This window comes from Anser brachyrhynchus, assembly GCF_964034855.1.
Source record: "Anser brachyrhynchus genome assembly, chromosome: 4".
Taxonomy (NCBI): Eukaryota; Metazoa; Chordata; class Aves; order Anseriformes; family Anatidae; genus Anser; species Anser brachyrhynchus.
Window position 1 is genome coordinate 73066969 of NC_137698.1, and position 22311 is coordinate 73089279.

General features: G+C 48.6%; 1 protein-coding gene across 5 annotated transcripts in view; it reads right to left on the reverse strand.

Annotated features, from left to right (window-relative positions):
* REEP1 (receptor accessory protein 1) overlaps nt 1-22311 on the reverse strand; it is an 83095-nt gene that overhangs the window by 15941 nt on the left and 44843 nt on the right. For all 5 annotated transcript variants that reach the window (XM_080591356.1, XM_080591355.1, XM_080591353.1 and 2 more), the window contains exons 3-6: nt 21767-21843; nt 19765-19885; nt 18050-18163; nt 5993-6161 (exon numbers count right to left, since the gene is read on the reverse strand). In XM_080591356.1, the coding sequence (XP_080447482.1) occupies nt 5993-6161; nt 18050-18163; nt 19765-19885; nt 21767-21843 (481 nt within the window). The remainder of the gene's footprint in view (nt 1-5992; nt 6162-18049; nt 18164-19764; nt 19886-21766; nt 21844-22311) is intronic.

The following is a 22311-nucleotide window of genomic DNA, read 5'->3' on the forward strand; positions in this document are numbered from 1 at the left end:
TTTATTTTCAGAGAGCTCGTACAACGTATGTATACGGGCTGATCTCATACATCTTTCTAGAGTTTTTCTGGTGAGTGGAGACAGAGATATCCAGGAATATCCTGAGTACTGATATTCCCACACTTCTGCTCTGTCCTGCAAAGCCTTTAGAGCTTAAGTTGGACTTAAGCCCTGACTCTCCTGCACAGAGGAGTGTCAGAAGGCACACTGCATGTTTCTGCTTTGAGATCACCCCAGCTAAGGACGATCTCTGCCTGAGGTAAGCTTCAGCAGAAAGGGCACTCGGTCCAGGCAATACGGTGCCTTCGGAGGACGTGATACTCTGGCCCAGGCAGCGTCAGCTCTGGACACCGATGTCCCGTGAAGCAGTGCAAATGTGCTTGCTGGAGGATGTCCCCCTGACTGTCCCAAAATAAAGGCTGGCTTCAGTGCTCAGCCCACACTGGAGGTTTCAGCTGACATCAGCAACCACCCCGTACGTTTGCATCAACTGTGGGACTGAGCTCTGCGGCCAGCATCCCACCCCTCAAGTCACAGCAGAAGGGAACAAGTTTTACCTGCACTGTCCGGGATGTCTCCAAGGCAGTAACGCAACGTTATGAAGTGCAAAAAGCCCCCACTGTTAATACAGACACATCTGTATGTGGGTTGTACCTGGGCATTTGCCAGAAAAACAGCATTGCCTTGAAAAATATTCAGAAATGCTTTTCTGGAGCTCCCAGATCTCTATAATGACGAGCAGCCACGCGACATTTACAGTTCCCAAACGAAAGGGGCAGTTCTGCCCAGAGGAGAAGCACGGCTTGGAACATGCATCGAGGCTGAAATACCACAGGCTACCACCGGGCTGCCAAGAGGCTAAATGGAGAAACGCTGAGCTAGGAGCAAAGTGAGGGCTCAGATCAAGAGGACAGGTGGTCGGCCCGTTACACGCAGGAGGGGCAACCCCCGTGTTTCCTCGGCGTGTGCTGAAGGAAGGTGCGCGTGTTTCACGCACGTGTTTCAAGGCACGGCGAGGCAGACGTTGCTCCTCGTGTCGTCTGCGTGTGGTTTTTGGCTGGGTGCAGGGAGGAGGAGGAGGAGGAGCGGGGTCTTTCTGTGGGATGGGTGTGAATATGGCTCAGCTGTCGGCACAAAAGGCAGCAGAGACGGCGGGTTAAGCTCGCCGAGCATCTCAGCTATTGCTCAAGCAACAGCACAGCTGCCTTCGGTGCCAGGCCAAGGGGTGGTTGCAGCTACTGAAAAAGCAGCAAAAGGTACACGAAAGGAAGAGCTAATTCCCCTTGTCTCAGACTCTGGCACATTCTATGTCTTGACCTCACAAGACACTCTTCACCGGGCAAAAATAACCCTTTGCTGTGTCTGCCCGTGGTCCTTGCTAACCGAATGCCAAGCTCTTCACACAGCGATTCCCTTCTGCCAAAAGGGAATTCACAAATCAATCTAACTAGCACCAGTCACGTTATAAAGAATCACAACAGTGGAAATGAAACAAGCCGAGCAGTTACTTAATGCAGTCAGGGTATAGCGTGGTCCTGCAGCCAGCTTTTGGCCAGAGCCAAAGCCCACCGGTGTCAGGAGGGTTTTCTCGGTGGGCTTGGAAGCACGCCCGAGAGATGTGAAAGCAGAACCCAAGCCCCTCCTAGCGCTCACTGTGGGAGCGGGTTTTCATACCAACAAACCTGAGTTTCAGCTGTCTCCTCTGTGCAGGGAAGGCAGCAGACCTCTCTCTATCCCTGTCCTTCCGAATCACTTTCCTTTAAATATCGCATCTGCTCTTATACACAGTCATGCAACAGGACTGGAACTGAGTAACACCAAGTCCCACGGCACATCTGGCTGTTTTTCCAGTGCTTAGGGTATAGGGATTCATCTAAACTGTAATCTTGACCTACAGAGCCATCTCTTGTCTTTGCCACATTGTTTTAAGTGAGGCATGTACCAGTCGTTCAGTGGCAAAGCTGGCTTGAGGAGCTTCCCGTTCCTCACCACTTGGCTTCACACTACATCTCTCCAAAGGTGCCTTAACAGAGTCGTTTTGGAGCTCCCCTGTGAGGTTTATCAGCAAATTGGTCTGAGTTTAAAATAATCCCATAGAAACTGTAAAAGAAAGTATTTTTTTATCTGAATCAAACGCTGAATTAATGTATTGCGGGTCCCACAAGTCCCTGGCTTAACCAACAAGAAAAAATATAGACGTGTAAATAGAAAAGTGAACACTCAAGAAATCAAGAACAGCAGCGCTAGGTCAGCTCAGAGCTCTGGTCAGGCCTGTCTCTGCCAGCAGCTGGCAGCAGTGCGGGGCAGTGTATATAGGAGGGCACGCGGCAGCACTGCTTCCCCAGGACCCAAGAGATGCCTGACAGCATGAGAAAATAACTCCTGATATTCGCAGGGCTGGCTGCCTTAGGAGCCCAGCTACACCATTTTCAGAATTTCTTCCCAAGCCTATAGCTCTTTACCAGGGGATGGCTCGAGTGACCTCAGCTGGCCTGCTCCGTGGCCTGAGGGCAGCACTTCTTGTTTTCATAAGGCTCCTGATCTCTCCTTGGCACTGCTGCCTCTCGTCCTGAGAAAATTAAGAGCCTGTGCTAGATGGAAAACAGATTCTTCAGCCTTTGTGCATCCCTGAGAGCCACAGGAGAGAAATAAAGGGAGTTTTCAGAAACGTTACAAAAGCACTGCTGCAGGCAGTATGTGTATGTACTTCATCAAAGCCTGTGACCCCTGCAGAAGTGAGTGATGCTCCCACACGCTCCCAGGCGCGGAGATGCCAGTCTCAAAGTAGAAAGGGTTACAACTGCTACAGCGGTGCTTGGCTTTCCCATCTGCGAGGTTGGCTATGGCCTAGCAATGCCTCCTTCCTCGAGCAAACCCCATGTACCTCAGCGCTTCTCAGCACATCCAGACAAAATAACACTTCGGGTTCCTGTCCCTGCTACTGATCCTTTGTAAACTCAGTGGCTGTGGGAGCTGCACTTGCAGAGGATTGTAGTGGGTTGGTAGGAACGGAGGGTGCAGGGAAATGGGTGAGTGCGGGAGCACCGGAATGAACAAACGGCAGAAGAAGGGCTATGGGCACGGCACCCGAATCGTCAAGATCCCAGCACACCCACATGCAGTTCCTCAGATGCCTGGATTGGAAAATAAAGGCTAGAATAAAAGAAAACATAAAAAGGGACATTTTGGTTGTCTAGAAACTTCTCAGGAGGTAGTGACAAGACAGAGCACTGCTACTACGACTGAGAAACCTCCTTGAGAAATGGGGATCGATCCACAGACAGCACTTTTCCGCTGATCAGGTATTTTACAGGGTATATTCACTGAAGGAAGGTGTACAGGAAAGCCACATGAGAAATACTCTAAGGCATTGACCCTGAAATACATGAAAATCGTCTATCACACATGGCTTTCAGGATCTGCCCACGAGAATTACAATTTGTTCTGCTTTACAGACACACGGAGGGGCAAAGATATGCTCCAGTGTACTGCAATAAAGCAGGCTCTGAATTCAGGTCTCCTAGACCCTTCCTCCTGAGCACAACTCTGCCTCTCTTGCATACGCAGGACCTGTTTCTTCAAGACTCCCCTAAAAGCCTCCAGAAAGCAGGATTTCTACTGCAGGCAGCATCTGCGGTCCCAGCCGGGCTCTCTGTTAACGTAAGCTGGTTTTATGTATCCCAGCTACTGCTGTCAGACCTTCCAGGGGCTGGTGGCTCCCAAGACCCTTTTCAAGAAAGCAGAGACCTTCAGCTGAGTCACCCTCGTGTCAAACAGGCCGGGGTATTTTTGCAGACTCTGATGTCAGACTGAGTAAGTCCCATTATCTCTAAGCCAGGAATATAAAGGAGAAATCTAAAGTTTCAGTGAGAAAACAAAATACATCAAAAATCCATCTAAACCAATATGGAAGGTGAAGCAATAAGACCAGGTCTGGGCTTGGCATGCCTATAAAATGTTGGCTCACCCAGAATAGGGCCCTCAGGGCCTGATACAGTCTGACTGAGAGTTCACACCCTTCCATACCCACACACAATAGTCGTGACTTTGATCAGTTCTCCCCTCAAATCATTCTGGCTACACACATAATTGTGCCCGTACAAAACAGGAAAGATCAGGACCTCTTCTTTCAATTAATCTGATTAAAAGTGACAGCAAAACTCTGGCCACAGTCTTCCACCCAGCACGACGCAGCCGCCCGTGGCTGAAATCACCGCCTGGAGATGCCCGGCTGTACTGGATGAGGGACCTCAGGGAGGTCACTAAGGGAGATGGGACAGAGAGAGGTCTCGGAAGATTTTGCAAATCTGTGTCGATTTCATTAAAAGAAGAATTAAAACCAAAATCTCAAATTTTTCAGATAAAAAAAAAAATCTGATAAACACTACATTCTGTTTGAAAAGCCTACGAGCAGATCAATTTTTCAGAGATCCCCTTTGACATTTCCTCCTCCAGTACGGAAACCAGATCAAAATCAGAAAATTGTACGTGTTAAGAGCTGAGATTGCTGCCTTGAGAAAAAAAAAAAAAACAAACTACAAAGACTGCTCTACACACCTGGAATTAAGGTAAGTAAATTATGCTTTAGTTGTGCCATTTGTTATTTTGCTCTAAATTATATGTGATTTGGTTTTAATCTTTATTTTTTGAGTAGGACTTTTCTATTCTGTGTGAACACTTTACCTTCAGACTGATTACTACAAGTGAAAGCAAAATTTGCTACATGCATACAAGACCCTACATAAATATAAAATAAAACCACTGCAAAGCTGCAATAAAATCATCTGTTTCAGTTTACCTATAAAGAAAATGTATTCAACAGATGATGCTAAAAAACTGAAGAGAAGTCTATGAGCTATAATTCTCAGCATCTGTAAAGGGCTTGGAGGATACTTTTTAGGAAGGAAGAAAACCCCATTTCTAACACTTTCCAAAATTAAAGCAAACTACGAGGGGTAGAAAACTACACAGGCTTGAAACACAGTGTATCTCTGCATGGGCTTCAACACACATACGCTGAAACTTTTAAACTTCAAATTTACCAGCCCACATTTCAAAAACTATCAAGACACGCCTGCAACTTTCTTTGGTTTCTCACCCTAGCAGCCGAGTTGCATGATCTTTGGCAGTGTCTGCGAATTCCTGCTTGGGACAACACTCCATCTCTCAATTTTTTAGCAGAACTAATCTGCACAGTCATCCCCAATTAAATGTTTCGGATCTGGGTTCACTAAGATTTCTTTAACTGAGCTTGAAATAAATTTTCACAACCAAATCCTCAGGAACGGATTTTATTCCCAACATGCTGCTTCTTCCCTTTGTTTTTTCAGAATCTGAAAACAAACCTTTGCTTTTCAGGGACACTTGCTTTCCATAACAGCGCATATGCAGACATCCTTCATATTAAAAATAGCTGTCAGACCTTGGCTTCTGTTTCTAGGAGTGCTTTGTACAGGTTTTATTTTTCAGTAGGCTTCATCAGTGATGAAGTTCTAGACCTAGAGCTGTTGAGGGACAGCTACTGCACAGTTCAGAAGAAGGAGTGGGACTAATTCAACCCAGATATCCATTACAACTTGCATTTAAGTTTAGATAGCATAACAGAGGGAGGTTGTATCACCATACGGAGGCTCTGATGATAATAATGACCCTTGCCCACTACTGTGCATTCTTACCCCTGCTTTTGGCACTTCCATTAGCGCCTCTCTTTGAAAACCCACCGCTGCTTGCACTTCAACTTTACAGCTCAAGTTGCAAAGACTGACGCTGGCCCCCTTGCGTGCTCACGTCCAGTCCTTGATACCAGCCAGGAATAGCAACCAACAAACGATGATACTGTTCTCTCTTAAGTGTACAGTGTGCCTGTGTCCTGTGAGTTCTGGTATGTGCTGCCTGCGATGTCTGTTTCTATATATTGCTGCCAACGGCATGACTTCATTCAGCTGGGTGATATTCCAGACAACACACCGCTGAAAATAACGCTGGCACTTACCTGAGCTGCCAGTGCCTTCCGATGCACTTCTGGATGGTTTTGGCTGGCTCTGTTTGCTACTTGTTCGTACAGTGACCGACGGGGGAACAGTGCTGCTGCTGTCTCCACGAATGGTCGAGAGATCCTGCATGCTAAAGCTCCTTAGTCTCTCGGACAAGGCTCCCTGTCCCTAGTTAAACAAGCAAGCAAATAACACACACAAAGATTAGATTAAAAAGTGCATTTTGAACTTTTCTCCTCCCTAGCTCATTGAAATCCATCAGGACAATAGGAAGAGAAAATATTGCCTGGTCCAGTAACCTAGAAAGGACATAAATGGGTTGTTCAATGCATTATTTCACTCTCTTTGCCCTTCTTTTTGCAGTGGTTCTACACACACATTGTGATCATTCAAAATTTTGATGGACAGCATCTCTGATTCTTCAGTGCAGTCATTTGAGCTCCGAGCAGCCTTGGCCACATCTGAAGGAGCAGGATGTTGCTGAGTCTCTCTAGTAGGTACTGTTCTTCATTAATATCTTAGATAAAGAGGTTCTTGGCTTCAGAAATGCAATTTAATGGTCTACATCAAAATAACTTCCTTTTAAAGGTAATCCTCCATGATATTTGCCCAACAGTTCTCAGACATACAGAGAATTTCCAGAGCACAGAAAATTTGAAATTTTAAGGTAATAAAAAGCTATTCTTAAATGCAAAGAAATATTTTGGTACTTTTTTCATGCAGTTTAAGGAATAAATAAACTCACACCCTATTTCATTTCTTCTTAGACTAGCTCTCAATCAAGAAAAAAACATATTCCTTGGTGAAAGGAATATAGCTGTTCTTCCTAAATGACGGCTTACTTAAAGGACACCTTATATTAAAACTACATCCTATCAAAAGGTGGGTTATCAGTGCACATCTTCTTGAATTCTGTGATCCTCACACAACACAACTGCCACAGACCAAGAATGCCAGAATTACAATCAATACCGAACCTATCTATCCTTCTCTGTTGGCTGCATTAGGTGATATTCAGCGTATAAATAACATAACTGATAAAAAGTACACTTGGGTTTTGGTTTTACACAGAGCCTGGCTCTAAAATTATTGCTGGTAGTGTCAATTAAGAAAAATTCAGCGCGTGTTTTGACCGAGCTGAGATCAGAAAGTCTGAAGACAAACAGCAGTGAGGATTGCCCCGCTAAATAAAAAACAGTCAATGCACGTTGTAGCAATTCACACGCTGCCTTCACTTAGTGATTCTTGGTGGCTATGATTCTGTGAACTCGTGCATAGCCACCCTGTTCACAGTTCTGATTCAAAGGCAAACACAAGACATCCTACCCCGCAGTACGACTACAGCAGACAGGTCCCTAGCAAGAGACAACTGGGAGCAATCAGACCACCAAACAATATTTTGCTGCTGCAGAATGACTGGAGCAGCAAAGCCAGGGGCTTAGCAATCGATAAGCTGCTGTAACACGAGCGCTGTATTCCTCCTGCACTACCAGCTCAAGTGTCAGCAGCACGCCAGCTCTTAACCTCCTCCCAGCCGCTTTGCTCAGCCGGCTCGCCCAAATATTACTTAATTCCAGAGAGTGACTGATGGATGTGGCCGTGAGTCAGACTGGAGATGAGATTCGTGCATCGGACCAACCTGGCAGGGAAGGTGACACCAATGTACTATTTTGCATTGAAAAGGAAGAAGTTTTACTAATATTCTCGCATTGCAACTTGAAACAGAGTGGCATAAAATGATCAAAGGCCCCAGAGAGAGCTTTAAAATAAGGACCTGATACACGCCTGTCTTTTCTTGATTTCTGCTTTAATTTTACCTGAGCTTGTTACAGCAAGGACGAAGGCTGCTTATCACACGGGTAACAGCAAACATTACCGCTGCTACCGTGCCATGAAACAGTTTGTCCAAACCTCAGAAACAGCAGGAATAGGAATGGCTTAGGCTGAGCGATGACAGTGAACACGTGAAATCCTGCTCACTTCCCTTCCAGTCTTCTTCTTTCAGATTTTTGCACCTTCACACTTTGCAGGAACAGGCTGGATTTCAATGCTCGTAGGGCACAAAATAACACTTCAATCGCAATTCTTTCCCAGTTGCCACATTTCTACTTGAGCCCAAATGGAAACACGACAGAAATTATCATTACAATGGAACCAGGACAGTTTCAAAGTAAAACGGCAATGCCATTACCAGCCCTAATTTCCCTGTCACATAAGCAGCTGCTGTATTATGAAATCACAAACATTTGAAGGGACAACACTGCAAGGGCTTGCCCTGCTGTAGTTATATTTTAGCAATGAAGTCTTCATCCAGCTGTAGAGACAATAAATCCACAATAAGACATCACTTATTAACAAAAGAAAAACCAAGATCATAATAGATCTAGCATAGCAGACATCTCGGACTATGTTTGGTAAAAACAGACAAGTGGCAGATCAAGAGCAGCTATTTGGGGGATTTTTGTTTATCATTTTGTCTGTGATCACACAGATGCTCTTCCAAGTGCTACAGACACGAGAGATGTCCCAGAGATTTTAGCAGAACGTGTGTCTGCACAGGGGGAAGCTCCAGATCCTGAGGTTACGTTTACACTGGAGGCCTGAGGCATATTTACAGGCACGTACATGTGGACTTGGGCTAGTTTTATCCTAGTGAGCTAGCGAGGAGTAATACCACGACAGGTCAGAATGATCAGGATGAACACGAGCCTCACTCCCCCCGGGCACAAGACTTCCTGCCTAGACTCAACTTCTGCCTCACCCGTGTCTCCTGTAGGACACGGTCCATCCCCACGTGCACGGCACTTCTGACCCAGTATTTTGCCAGACAGTGAGGTTTCGGTGGCAACAAGCGGGTGCAGGTGTGTCTTTCTTCCCTGTTCACTACAGGGCATCCGCTACCAAATTCATCTGATCTTCTGGTCCCTAGGAAAGCTCATCCCACAGTGGAGGTAGGCATGAGCTGAAAGTGGACCTCTGTAGGGTTCCTTCACCTCTTCTGCCAGGACTCATCAACCTCATCGTACGCGGGACAGTTCTCTCTTTGCTTTGGTTTTCTCAGGGACAGGGGCAGAGAAGGGCCAGCCCTCGATGGCACTGAACAGGACAAAAGGCAAATAGTAAAATGGTAGCATCACCTCCTAGTAACTGATATCAGTTGGTATCAACCTCACTCAGGTGGGATCTATCAGAGGTGCTAGGTCATCGCCCACCAACACGTGGCCTTTTAAGCTGCACAAGCTTCTCTGGGATTCCAAGGGAAGTTAAAGCTCTCATCCGTCTGGCATAGTAATTAAGTTAAACTCATTTAGGTACACCTCTACCTGCTTCGGTCACAACAGTAGCTGTAGTACAGGCTTACCTTACATCTCACACCTGGCACATTCTCTCCTTATTTTTGCTTTAAAGAGCGGGACAAAATACCCAAATAGTGAGCTTTCAAAGCAAGCTAACCCGCGTGCCACCTGCCCCTAACCGTGGCAGACTTATCTCCAGAAGTGATGTTAATCTCTGCACGCCCAGGCCACAGACACCGACCCAACCAACGTGGTTTGGAAGGATCAGAAATCTTGGAAGGATCCAAAAGCTGAAGCCGGTACTGCGACAGGTACTCTGAAAGGCACTGCATCAGAAATAGCTGGCGGTGTCTTAATTACTTGGCTTCTATAATTAATCTCTGCGCTCACATTTGAAGTGAAACCTTTTAGAGGGAGATGGACTTAGAAGTCTGGAAAAACTGAGCTTAAATACAGCGGAATTATTCACAGAAATTCCTCCACATATGTAGGTAGCTTTACGTAGGCTCTAGGAAAATGCAATTAGGCACATCATTTTAAAACCTGCTGTTTATATAACAAAGTCCCATTAACTATGATCCAAATATAAACAAACAACAGTCTCTAGATTTTATCATACCGTCAGGCTGACGATCTGAAAGAATTCTGTAGACATTATTTAGGCTTCAAAACACATGTAGTAACTAGATACTCCGTTTTGCTGCTGTAACAGCGTGGGGAAGTGACACGAATCGGGAATCAAAAAGCGTCAAGTCATACAAGAGAAGCTTTTAATATGCTCAGTGTTAATACAGGAGGGCACCTTCTGGCCTCTCGCATCTCCGGATCAGCAGTTAATGGACAGGCAAGGGAACGCTAAGCCACGCTCACTGCACTTCCAGCACAATACTAGCCCTGTTAATGGTCTCTCTCTGCTGTAACTGTGGTTAGCACATCTCCTCCCCAGCAGCAGACGTGTCTGCATGCATACGACAGCCACCAGCCTGCAGATGTTCACTACGAGGTGTGGCACACGCTCCTAGGACTTGCTTGCAGAGATGCTTCTCCACCTTTGAGCCAAGTCCTGGCCTCACTGGCTCCACCTCAACCCCAACCACGCTAATGGGATCGCAGCAGTGGCAGGGCGAGGCTCCCTTTTGCCCATCAGTGAGAAAACAGAAGCAAACACGGCAGCTCAGCCACCACGGTAGCAACAACCTGAGTTAGATGGGTTTTCCACAAACACAGCTCCCCGCCTGGCTGCTGACATCCCTCTGATTGCCAGCAGAGGACTTGGAAGGCGTTTTGCTGATGTGAACAAGGAGAGGCTTTTAGAGCACAGCACGCAGGATCTACCTACGAGAAGCAGAGCAGACAGCGTCTGGCCTCAGACCAACCTCAGCTGAAAACAGCTCAAACTACTCCTACGGGGAGGCAGATGTTGGTTAGAGGTTAACAGAAGCACTCAGCATATTACCTGCCCTTTTTTCTGGTCCAAATACAAGTGCAAATGAAGTAGCTGAGAGACCTAGCAAGGGAAAAAGAGAGCGAATGTGGCAACAAACGTACGAGCTTTGACGATAAGATCTGTTTGAAGCACAAGTAACCGAGGTGAGCCGTGAGCACGAGGCTGGGCGCTGATGCACAGGGACTCACACACACACAACAAGCAGGGACACCCACCTGTGCACTACACCTCTGAACGTAGGTTCTCCCTTCCTCAGCTCTCCCAGAGAGATGAAGAAGGCACTCCACAACCCCAGCTGACAGGGTGTAACCTAGCAAGTGCGCGTAAAGAGTTCAGCAAATTATAAAAGCAACGGGCTGCCGCTCTTTGCACTTCACAGGCGCTTCCCACCGGAGAAACCCCCAGCGTCTGGCCACCTCCAGACTTAAAATCAGTAAGGACAGAGCGTATTTATGACTAATTCAGGCAGGATTAGCTGAAGGACGCTCAGCAATCATTTTAGACCCGGTGACAGAAGGTTCTTCTGCGAAGCGGGGCAATGCTCACGCCCAAGCTTATGGTGCCTACCTGCAGAAGGTCCCGCTAAGAGCAAACCCACCGGCTTTGTGGGCTGAAGGGGGCAATTTGTTTTTCTGCCATTGGCAAACCACACGAACGCAAATAACCTACAAGCAATATCCTTACGGCCAGGGCCCGCATGCCACGCCTGGCTGAGAGCAGCTACGCACTTTGGGGATGTCAGGCAGGACTAAAGACTCCAACGGAAATCAGCCGGCTTTAAAGCTGATGGTGGAAACTTAATTTCATCCACCCTTTTTGTTTGCGTAGTCCATTTCCTCTTCTGGGAACTGCTTGTTGCTGTCTCTCCCAGCCTGGGCTCTGTATGAATTTATTGTTTGGTCCTGTGCATTCACTGGCTATTGTCTGCTCCTCGAGATACCGACGCAAGAGCCAACGAGATGGAAAAACTGGGATCAGCTGCTTGGATTGCAGCTCTGCGTTGAGGTGTTATTGATTTGGGGGGAAGTCAGTTTGTAGAGATTTCGGAGTGAAAAACGCATTACACTGTGACAGGAACAATTCATGAAATAGTCACCAGTGGCACCACGTTTCAAGAAAGCCGTGTGTTATCCCCCTTTGACGGTTTAATATAGTTCAGCCAAGAGATCGCTGATTTTGGACCCCACGTGGCGATCCTTTAAAGGATGCTATTTTCAAGAGGAGTGCGCAGATAACACTGGCAGGTCCACAGAGGTTTCTCAGACTCTGTACTCTGAATCACTCCTGACCTCCACAGCTCTTGGCCCTGTTACAGACCAGAAGCAGCACTAAGCAGACTGGACAGAAGTGTCCTACGACACACTTGGTGAGCAAAGTAACGCTCCCCCTGCAAGCAGTGGGATCTCATCGTTACGAAATCCCGTTACAAATCCCTTCTCCGACAGGGAAGGATGCTCCCTGCCTCCCTCCTTCCCAGCTGAAGTAGAAGTGCAGTTCTGCACTGCCGTGGCACACAGGCAGCATCTCTCCCCCACAAGTCTGGGCTTCAAATTCCCACCATACCAGGCTGTCAGTCGTCATGGGGAGTTAGAGCTAAACACTTCTGACTTCTGGGCAGTTGCACTGGCTGCCTCAGCCAGGTACTAAAATCTAAGGAAAAGGTGGTGGTGCTGGTGAGGATAAAATCCAAATGATTATCTTGTTTTAATCTCCTGGCTTAAAAAACAGCAAAAACACACGGTGACGCTTTCCGATAAATTTCTTGGGCTCGGGGAACCTAAACCAGCAGAGCTGCAACCCCCACGGGGTGCTGAGCCCAAAGGTGGGAATGGAAGCCAGGCTGCAGGAGCACTCGGATGGCTGCGATTTGAAGCAGTTTAGGACCTGCTGATGCTGCACTCCTGAGCGTGAAGGAGGCGGACGTGAGCACCGAGACCCTCCCACCTACATCTGCATGCCTGGCCCTTCTACCAGACACGCGGGATGACTGCTAGCTCTGGCAGCACCGCAAGCCCTATTTCCCCACGCGTGAAAGGCTCCTGGACGGTTTCTCAGGCTTATTAGGCACAAACGGGCTTTTCATCGCCACCAGTCATGCGTGCCTGCTCCCTCCACCCCATTTATCATCTCCTGCCGAGGCTCCGTGCCCACTGGCGCTCCCCGTCCCGAGGGCAGGCTGCACCAGGGGGCACACAGCGTGCCACAGCACCAGCTGCTGTGCCAGCACTCCCTGCCCTACACACAGGGGGGAAGAGGAAGGGCCGAGGAAGGTACCTTATCAGCAACCTTGGCCTTGTGATGGCTGCAGGACGTTTTCTGCAGCTCTCCTTTTGAAGAGCAGAGTTGTGACTAGTTTGAGGTGGTTAATGAGCTGGGAGCAGGGTTTTGTCCTGGGGGAGAATGGCACTGACCTGTTTGGCTGGATTTGTTTATCCAGGGGGAGGAATAAGGGAATTTGGGAAAAACAGGACCTTAGGGAGAGGGTCTGTGAGCTGGGGAGAGTGTAGAAGTGGTGATGGGAGGGTTATAGGGACAAAGGAGGCGACGGCAGGGCTTGGCAGGCTCTTGGGAAGGGAAGGAGGGAGAGGAGCTGGGGACTGGGGACAGGGCAAGGCAGGGGGTGGTGGGAAGCTCAGGGTGATGGGAGGAGGATGAGCAAGCGCTGGGGGTGGTGACAGCAAGGGAGCACATACGGGTGTGCTGGAGGAGGCCGATGCTGCCTTGAAGCCATCAGCGCCACTCCCCACTGCAGCCATACGCGAGTCCCAGATGCTCACGTCAGAAACCTGACCGCTGCCGACAAAACGCCCGTTTGTGCCCAGGGCTCCAGCTGATGGCTCTGCTGCCCCAAAACCGAGCTGTAACAGCCCTGCCGCTGTCCTGCTGCTGCCGTGATGGAGGATGGGAGGGGAGCTGCTCAGACCCCGAAGCAGGTTCCTCTTCTGCTTGTCCTCCGCTGCCGTAAGCTGAGCTGGAAAGAAGGTGCTCAGTGCCCAGAGAGACCAGGAATGGCTGAACGAGCTGGAACTAATTGAAAACATGCAAAGAGCAGCAGGACTTACTGCCCGGTCATCTAATCCCGCCACTTAGCACTGACCCACTTGAAGTCACAGCGTGTGACAGGATGACCAAGCAACGAGGACAGGATTACGGAGCCCCAAATGGGATTATGCTCTCTGGAGGGGCTGCTGGGGGCAGGGAAAGGATCTGTGCTGAGCACCGACGCAGGGGGAATAAGACCGGCTACCTAATGCTCTGTCTGCTGAGAGAGCATCAAAAATAGATTCTCCTGAGAGAGAGAAAACACCCAAGGGAGCCAGCTGGGCAGACTCGGGGTACTTGGGACACTGACAGCTCCTCAGCCTGTAAAATGACCTGGCACCGGTCGGTGCCAGGGTTAGCACAGCTGTGGCTTCCAAACAAACCAGAGCAGGGGAGGGGAGCAGAAGGAAGGGGAAGGGAAAGAAGCCTGCACTTGGCTAACTATGGCTGTTGTTTAAGACAGAAAGGGGAAAGGGCCGGGGGATCAGAGATAAAGAACGTGCACGTGGCTGCGCTCAGCTTGCAGCACCTTAGCCCGGGATAAATATCTAGGTAGCAGCCTGTCATGTACAGTGATCGGGGAGCCAGCCTCCCCATGTTGCACTGGGGATAAGAAGAATGAAAACACGGGCCTTGAGCGAAGATCTAATCACCACAGGGAAGAGATCGTGATGGATCTGGACCACTGTGACCACAAGATCAGTTACCGCAGCTCAGACAGACAGGAGAGGCTGGGAGATGTGCCTCCAAGAACTTTAGATCTACGATCATTTTAGATCCTTTTAGATTTAGATCCTTTAGATGCCTTTAGATCCTTTTAGATGCCTTTAGATCCTTTTACATGCCTTTTTTTAGATCATTTTAGATGCCTTTAGATCTAAGCTCATCTACTGAGAACAGGCCTGTACAGAGCACGCTTTCAGCCCACATCTCACTGTGTATTTGCCAGCAGAAGATGCCTATCTGCAAAGTCTAAGGGCCCATTTCTTAATATCAAAGAACATCCTTTTCCTCACCCGTTAACCCGAGTGAAGTAGGAAATGAGAGAGACCCTCAATTTGCTTGCTGGTAAAAGCCATGTTTCCCACTGGATATATGGTCATCGCCCTAGGTCCCAATTTTAACATGTTGGCTTGTTAAAGGCTAAAACCCAGCGGCTCTCTTCAGAGCTCACTTCCCAATCCACACCCCACCTTATCACAGGCTAGCTGGATACCCTTAAACCTCGGCACAGGGAAAGCCAGGATAAGGCTTACAAATAGTATGCTCCTTCCCCCTCCCCGGAAACTTTTCCCAGGGGACAGCACTGCACTCTTACTTGGCATCTGCCAGCTCAGAGTGTTTTCTAGATAATTAGTCCTCTAAACTTCGCTCACGCAGGATAATCTCCCTCTGTTACACCTCTCTCTCAAGTGGGCAAGGAAGGGTGGTGACATACATTCGACAGCAGCTGAAAAGCAGAGCAACAGAAGCTGTTCCCACCCGTACCTTCTTGGAAACAGCACGCTCCGCAGCAGGGACGGCTACACGGAAACACGTCCACAGCCGACCCACCGCGCTTTACGTCCTGAATATTCGAGGAGCCCGAGCTCAGCAGTTCTGTACTGCAGCACATCGGGCTGGAAAACAGCCGTGCAACTCTCCCTGCCCAAAAGATGGCAAATTCAGTCCGAGGAGGGCAGGGACAGAAACTGTCTCAACAATTCCTGACTATTGCACCGTGAAGAGTGCAAAGATATTAAGGGTGTGGTCCTGTGAGCAGCAGAGCTGAACTGCCTCCTTCCCACCACCAGGATGGGGGGATCTCGCTTTCCTTTCCTCCAGCCACGCTCCTCACGATGCAGCTCTGTCCCGTCCCTTGTGCTGGCTCAGGCTCTCATGAGACACACTTGTGGACTCTTTCGCTTACTAAGAAAACCAGAACTCCCTTTCTTTCTCTTTCTGGATTAGCTTTATGATACGTTAGAGAGAACCTGAGGAGGTCCAAGCGGCTGGTGCAGCGTGACCCACTGGGAGTAGGAGCATTGCCCCATTTGGGAAGAGGAGAGCTGTTTTTTAGCTCACCCTGTCCCTGGCATCGCACCCTGAGGAGCACAGAAGCAAGCAACTTGCTGGAGGCCACACGCCGAAGTGGTGAAGGAAGTCAGGAGTCCTGTTTTTCCTCAGGTATTCGCAGTCACTTAAACCTCAAGGTTGAAGCAAAGACAAGAACAGTCCTTGGTTTGGCGTAAAAATAAATTATTCAATCCAACGACTACCTCTCGCTCATTTTCCCATCCCCAAGGTAGTGTGCAGGAGAGACTCTTCTGGTCCATCACAGGCAGCAATATTTCATCTGTTTTCTCTCCGGTTAGGCTGGCAGGTGTGCCATATAACAGTACCACAGGAGTCACAGCATGGGTTGGTTTCTTCCAGCAATGAAAGGGAGCTTCATTATCTCAAGCAAAGCAGCAGCTTCCTTGTACCCTGGGGGGTCTTCTCCCTTCTGCCCAGCTTCCTGCTGCCACTGGAGCTGCATTTCACGGCAGTGAGAATCTTAAGAAATACGCCAGAAAAGCAGAACGAAGCGGAACAGTAGGAAATAAAACTGTGGTGCTGGCTTTTGTTTCAGGCTGAAGAGCCGATGAAGACTCTGCTTCAGTCCCGAGACGAACAGGTGGGCACTGTGGGCCCAGGCACCACTGAGCTTCGCATGTTCCGGGGCTACCCAAAAAGGAATCGGTTTCTTTGGGATTCGCACATTGTTTCTCACTCTGTCCTGAAAGACAGCTCTAGCACAAAGAGTCTGCAACACGTTGTAGGAAGCAAAGGCAGTGCTGCAGAACGGGCTTTCCCAGAGCCTATTTACGTCCGTGGTGTGACTTCTTCAGGTTTACGTAACGGCACTGAAAGCACTGCTGTCACGGAGGTATCACACAAATGTTGTGGCCCTGGGCATAAAGCGCACAGCTTCGCCTCAGCGCCACGTTTATCCTAGCTTTCAGGCCGGGTTTGGATTAGCCAGCAGTCCCTGTTTAGCAGAGCCTCCCCGCTGAAGAGCAACAGCTCAGAAGAACCGAGCCAGGCCTGACAGCAGGGTAAAGAGTGGCAATTTGGGGCTTTTCTTTGGAACAGTTTTTGCATATCCTTGTCATCCTGTATGTATGTGGCATATCCCAAGGGCTCCCACTTCTATAACGCCTTCAGTTCAACACGCTTAATAGCCTGCACATATTTAGCATCCCAAGGATGTATTACTCATTTTTACAGGAGATAAGGCCAGGAAATACTAAATGATGTGCCCAAGGTCATACAAAAAGCATTTGGCAGAGGAAAATAGTTTCCTTCAACTCCCATTCATGAGTTTTTCCTAATATCAACGTCCATCTTGCCCGCATGTTTCTACTGTCCTTTTGCAAGAGGCATTGTATTTGACTGCACAGGAACTCCATCCTTTATGCAAGTTTTGCCCCCAAAACCTCAAAGTACAGTTGCTATGGCTGCACGTCCACGCTCAGCCATGGTAATCCATGGCCAGAGAGCAGAAGCACCAAACGCAGTTATCAAGTCCTTGCAGCTTTTATGCAAAGAAAGAGATAAAAGCTGCTTTCTGGTTCTGGCTCGAAGCCAGGAACAGAGCACAGGCTACGCCTCTTCGGACAAGGCCACTCTTCCAAAAACACCTAATGCCACATCCCATTCACTCTTACATAACCTAAGCACGTCTCCAGAGAATTATACACCAGGTATGCCCTGTGTAAACCTTGCAGCCTGTCAGTACCTGAATTAGAGCTCAGCAGATGCTCCAGATTTCTCAACAATTCAGCGGAACAACTGACAAACTGCAGGGCAGGTGGCCTTTCCCTTCCCCAGCAAGGTACTGACCAAAAAACTACTCCCCACACAGGGTGCTGTGTCCACCTAGAGTCAGCATCTTCCACGCTCCTATTTTGGCAATGAAAACTAAGAGCTGTGATGAACAGCATTGCTATCACTGTCACCTGGGTGCTAAATGGCATGGGACATATAAAAATTCAGCAGAGGCCTGAGGCAGCCCCTAGCCTTAAATCCTGCATTTTCCAACCTCATAGAGGCTTCCTGAGCACCACACGTACTTAAGGGTCTTTATCCCAAGGGGCACCTGTGTGGCTGGTGATGGGAGAGCGGGAGGCATGATCAAAATCGGCGATAGGATCCCTACCACCGCTGTATCTCCCCCTCCACACTGTGGCTGCCGTTGGCAGTGGATGTGGGTGAGATGTTAACGCCTCCACCCCGACCCACACCCTTACCTTGGAAGCTGCCATGACAGCTGCCGTGGCCGCGACGTTCAGGCCCCGCTTCCCAAAGTGCACAAGGGCATCGTAGCTCCGGTCTTTTGCCTGGACGAGGCAGTCATCGATCTCCTGTCACAGCAGACAACGAAATAAACAAATGAACAAAAAAAGCACACGAGGGACAAAATCAGAGTGGTCCCAGCCTCAGATTCTCGGCAGGGCCAGGTCATCTGTCATGGAGGTAGACGTGCTCCATATCCCCCACCTTGGCTGGAGAGTTCAGAGCCAGCATTTGCAAAGAGGAAGGGTTTGCAGGGGAGTAGAAGCTTCCATTTCAGCCTTATTCTGTGAATGGAAGATCAGGACCCAAAGCTGGGATACATTTGCACAATGCAACCACTGTGCAGAGGTCCCGGAGGCAGGACAGACACATCCTGGGCAGAATGGGCCAGGGTACAGCAGGAGCTGGTGGCAATCTATAGAGCCTGAAGGCAAATTGGATTGCCCTATGGTTAAAAAGGAGTCACGGTATGATGCTGGGCAGCTGCAGCTCTACTGCCCTGAGTCCAGGACTGATGCTCTCAGAAGTATCTGAGATGTCTTTGCACATCACTGCAGTGTTTGGCTCCAACATGCCCATGGAAATGGTTGGTTCAGGGGTTCTGGATTTCGGTGCTGCTCAACATGCAGGGAAAGTCCCTGCCCTCGTGCTCCCCACCCCAGTACGCAGGGGTCTGAATGATGATGGATGACAATGAGTTTCAGTGCTTAGCTACTAGATGTGCTGGGTTAGCAGGAGCTGCAGACTGTGAGAAGCTCTTGGCTTATTAGTGTTCCCTCCCCTATTTCTAGTAGATAAGAGGTGGTAACCCAAAATGCACGAGTGCTGTTTGTGAGATGCCTAAGCAGAAGTTCCCAGGAAGCAAAAAGGGGACTGATCCCCACTGTCCTTGGACAGGACCGAGATACAACTGTTCATGTACTGCTTATGGCTTAAACAGAGATCTTTCACTGCCGTAGCTGGCAATGTGGGAAAGGGTTATTCACTGCTTGGTAGTGTGTACGTTGATGTGTGACTGATAGCTATTCTCAGCCCACAGATTCACGTGAGCCAAATGGATCTGCCTGACAACGTCCCGTTCACAGCCACAGGAGTCTCCTAGGCAGGCAAATGATTCAAGCTGTGATGTCTCCTCTGAAATTAACATCGTGAATTTCAGCAGGCCATTTCTCAAACCAGGACCTCAACATGCTACGTGCCTCACTTCAACAAGCTGCATCTCTCCCAGCCAGGCAAGTGCTTGCTAAGCCCCTTTCTGGCAGGCTGGACTATTTGTCTCATTGCTGCACAGAGCTGGGAACAAAATAAAGGAGCCCTGGCTGCCAGACCCTGCCTCTCTAAATCATTATGTCCAGCCACAACACAGCTCTCCAGCTATATTCAGCTAGTACGTGCAAAGCAGCTCAGGAGGCGTTTTCATTCCCCTCCCTCCCAGCTTCTCAAGTGCATGAAGATGAACTAATGTGTGTGAGCGAGCTGAACAGACGCCAGTATTTAAAAAAAACAACCACCACAAAGGACAAAAACACCAACCAAAAAGAGATGATCAAATGACAGGGGAAGAGAATCAGCAGCTCCCAGTCCTTCAATGAAAAGGAGTGATATGAAGATGGAGCAAACGCACTGCAGATTGTTTCCACCCAAGCAGGATTTGGGCACCTGGGCTCACCTTTTCTTTTGAAGACAGTGTTGGGTGAACAAATTTCCTGTACAGGAGGCTGGAGCCTTTTGTGTATGGAGACAGCAGCCAAGCTACAAAAGCTATTTTGAGTTCATAGTAGAATGGAAACCTAGAAGAAAAAAGAGCTGTTAATGTCCTCTCCCAGTTCAACCACTGCTCTTGATTAGAGATGCTCAGCACAGTCTAGTGGGACTGGCCAGTCTAGTTCTGGGCAGCTTCTGCTCACCAAAGAATCCAAAGACCAAAAGACATCCTCTCACCTTTGCGCACATCGCAGCTAGTCCTAACTTTACTCAGCTATCAGAGCCATTAGTTAATGGTCTGGAAGAGCCTCTGCAGAGAGCACAGATGCTGCCTCCATAGCATTGCCAGAGGAAGCACAGAGCAAACCAACAGATCGGTATTTCATTGATATATTTATGCACCTTTCATCTCTCTGCCTTTCTGCTTTGTCCTGGTTTCAGCTGGGATGGAGTTAATTTTCTTCATAGTAGCTGGTATGGCCCTGTGTTTTGTATTTAGGATGAAAATAGCATTGACAACACAGAGATGTTTTAGTTGTTGCTGAGCAGTGCTTACACTGGGTCAAGGAATTTTCTGCTTCTCTTTTCTGCTGACCCAAACTGACCAAAGGACTATCCCGTACCATACAACGTCACGCCCAACAATAAAGCTGGGGGGAGTCGCTTGGGGACTGGCTGGGCTAGTGGTGAGCGATTGCAATGTGCTTCACTTGGGTATTTTTTTTACTCTTTCTTCTCTCTTTCCTATTAAACTGCCCTTATCTCAACCCAGGAGTTCTTGCACTTTTACCTTTTTCGATTATCTCCCCCTTCCCACTGTGGTAGGGAGCAAGCAAACAGCTGGCCGTGTGTTAAACCATGACTGAGCCAGCCGGGCCATGCAGCATCCAGGCCTGACCCAATGGGCCGCTGTGATGCTCCGCCGTGAGCACGGACCTGGCAAATTGGTCCTGCACCTCCGTGGGGATCTCTGTGGCATACTTGATTTCACAGGCTGGGCAAGACCCCTGTAATTCCTTCAGAGAGACCCATATCATACATCCTCCATAAAAAAAAGACTCCAGATGAGCACAGGGCAGGTAGATCTGTGTGCAGATCAGATAAAGAGAAAATGTCTCATCTCCTTTTCAAGGGATCTGACATGCTGCCAAGTCCCCCTGACTCTCTGGCAGGGAGGACTCACTGGAGGCAAGCAGTGCTGTGGTGGGGGCCATGCACCACCGTTAAACCTTCAGCCTCAAGTCTACGGAGCTCACTGGTTTCCCCTAGCTTAGAAGAGGCTTTACTAAAAAGGGCAGTGAAGCAAAAAACATTTCCAAAGTTGAGCAGCCAAATTTAAGGAACTGAATCTGGTAATCGGGCATTCATGTGCTCTCACCCTGACGGAGGTCACCAGCATCCCTCCGCTGGCACTAGCGAGCCCTCGGCAGTAAGGACTGTCACTCTTCTCCATCGAACTGTAAACCCAGCCTGCCCAGGAAAGGGCCTGGCAAGACATCTGAAGAGCAACAACCCATGCAGAAACCTAGAAGCAAAGTCCTGTGCTGCAGGGCTGTTTCTGCCTGATCCCAAAGTCAGTGTGGTTACAGTAGGACACATCTACACAAGCCCAGAAGTGTGCCTGTAGCTTAAGCTACTGGTTTTTATGTGATGATCTCCGTGAGCATCCAATTCAGCCATCAGATGTGCATCTGACAGAGGCCTATTTCCTAAAGCCAGGGGACAGAGACTCCCATAATGATTTCTTACTAAGGAGATATTACTGAGGGGTTCTACCCTTTTTCTTCCACTTCATGACAGCACTGAGAAAGCAAACATGGCTTTTCTAGACAAAACACCTCTCTGCAGCTGAAGGTACTAATCCCATGTTCAGGAGACAGCACACTCTTGGGCTCCGTTTTTCCCTTACAAACATTTCCATTTTCTTTCCATTTCATTTCAAAGACTCCTTCCCATGTGGTACTCACCAGCAAAGAAAGATATCCGTGAACGTCTCTGCTGTTGTGAAGAGCGCAAATATGATCCAGTACATCATCCATTTGACCTGGCAAAAGAAACAGGAAGCTTTCAGTAACAGCCATTTTGCCCCAAGACCCTCAAAGCATCTTGTACAGGCACAAGTGCAGAGACCAACCTGCACAGAAAAAAAAGCTTTATATTTAACAATCCCTAAGGACTCGAAGAAGCCAGGGCTCTCCCCACCTCATAACACACATCAGATTTCCACGCAAACCCTTGGGAAGGAAGAATCTGGCCTTTGGGCCTGGTCTCATGACAAGGAGGACAGCTTGACACACTGAAGAGTCCCTACAGAGGAAGCTCCACTGGCCAGGAAAGGACCACAGCCCTGTCACAGGGTATTAAAAACCTCACTTGGCTCATCTTAACAACAAAGCTTAGTACTAGGGTGTGGACTAAACTGCAATTAAGACAAATTGTACTTACTTACTTAATATCTACAGGCAGGGGAAAGTATCCAGGAGGAGGCAGAGAGGTGACTGCCCAGCCCACG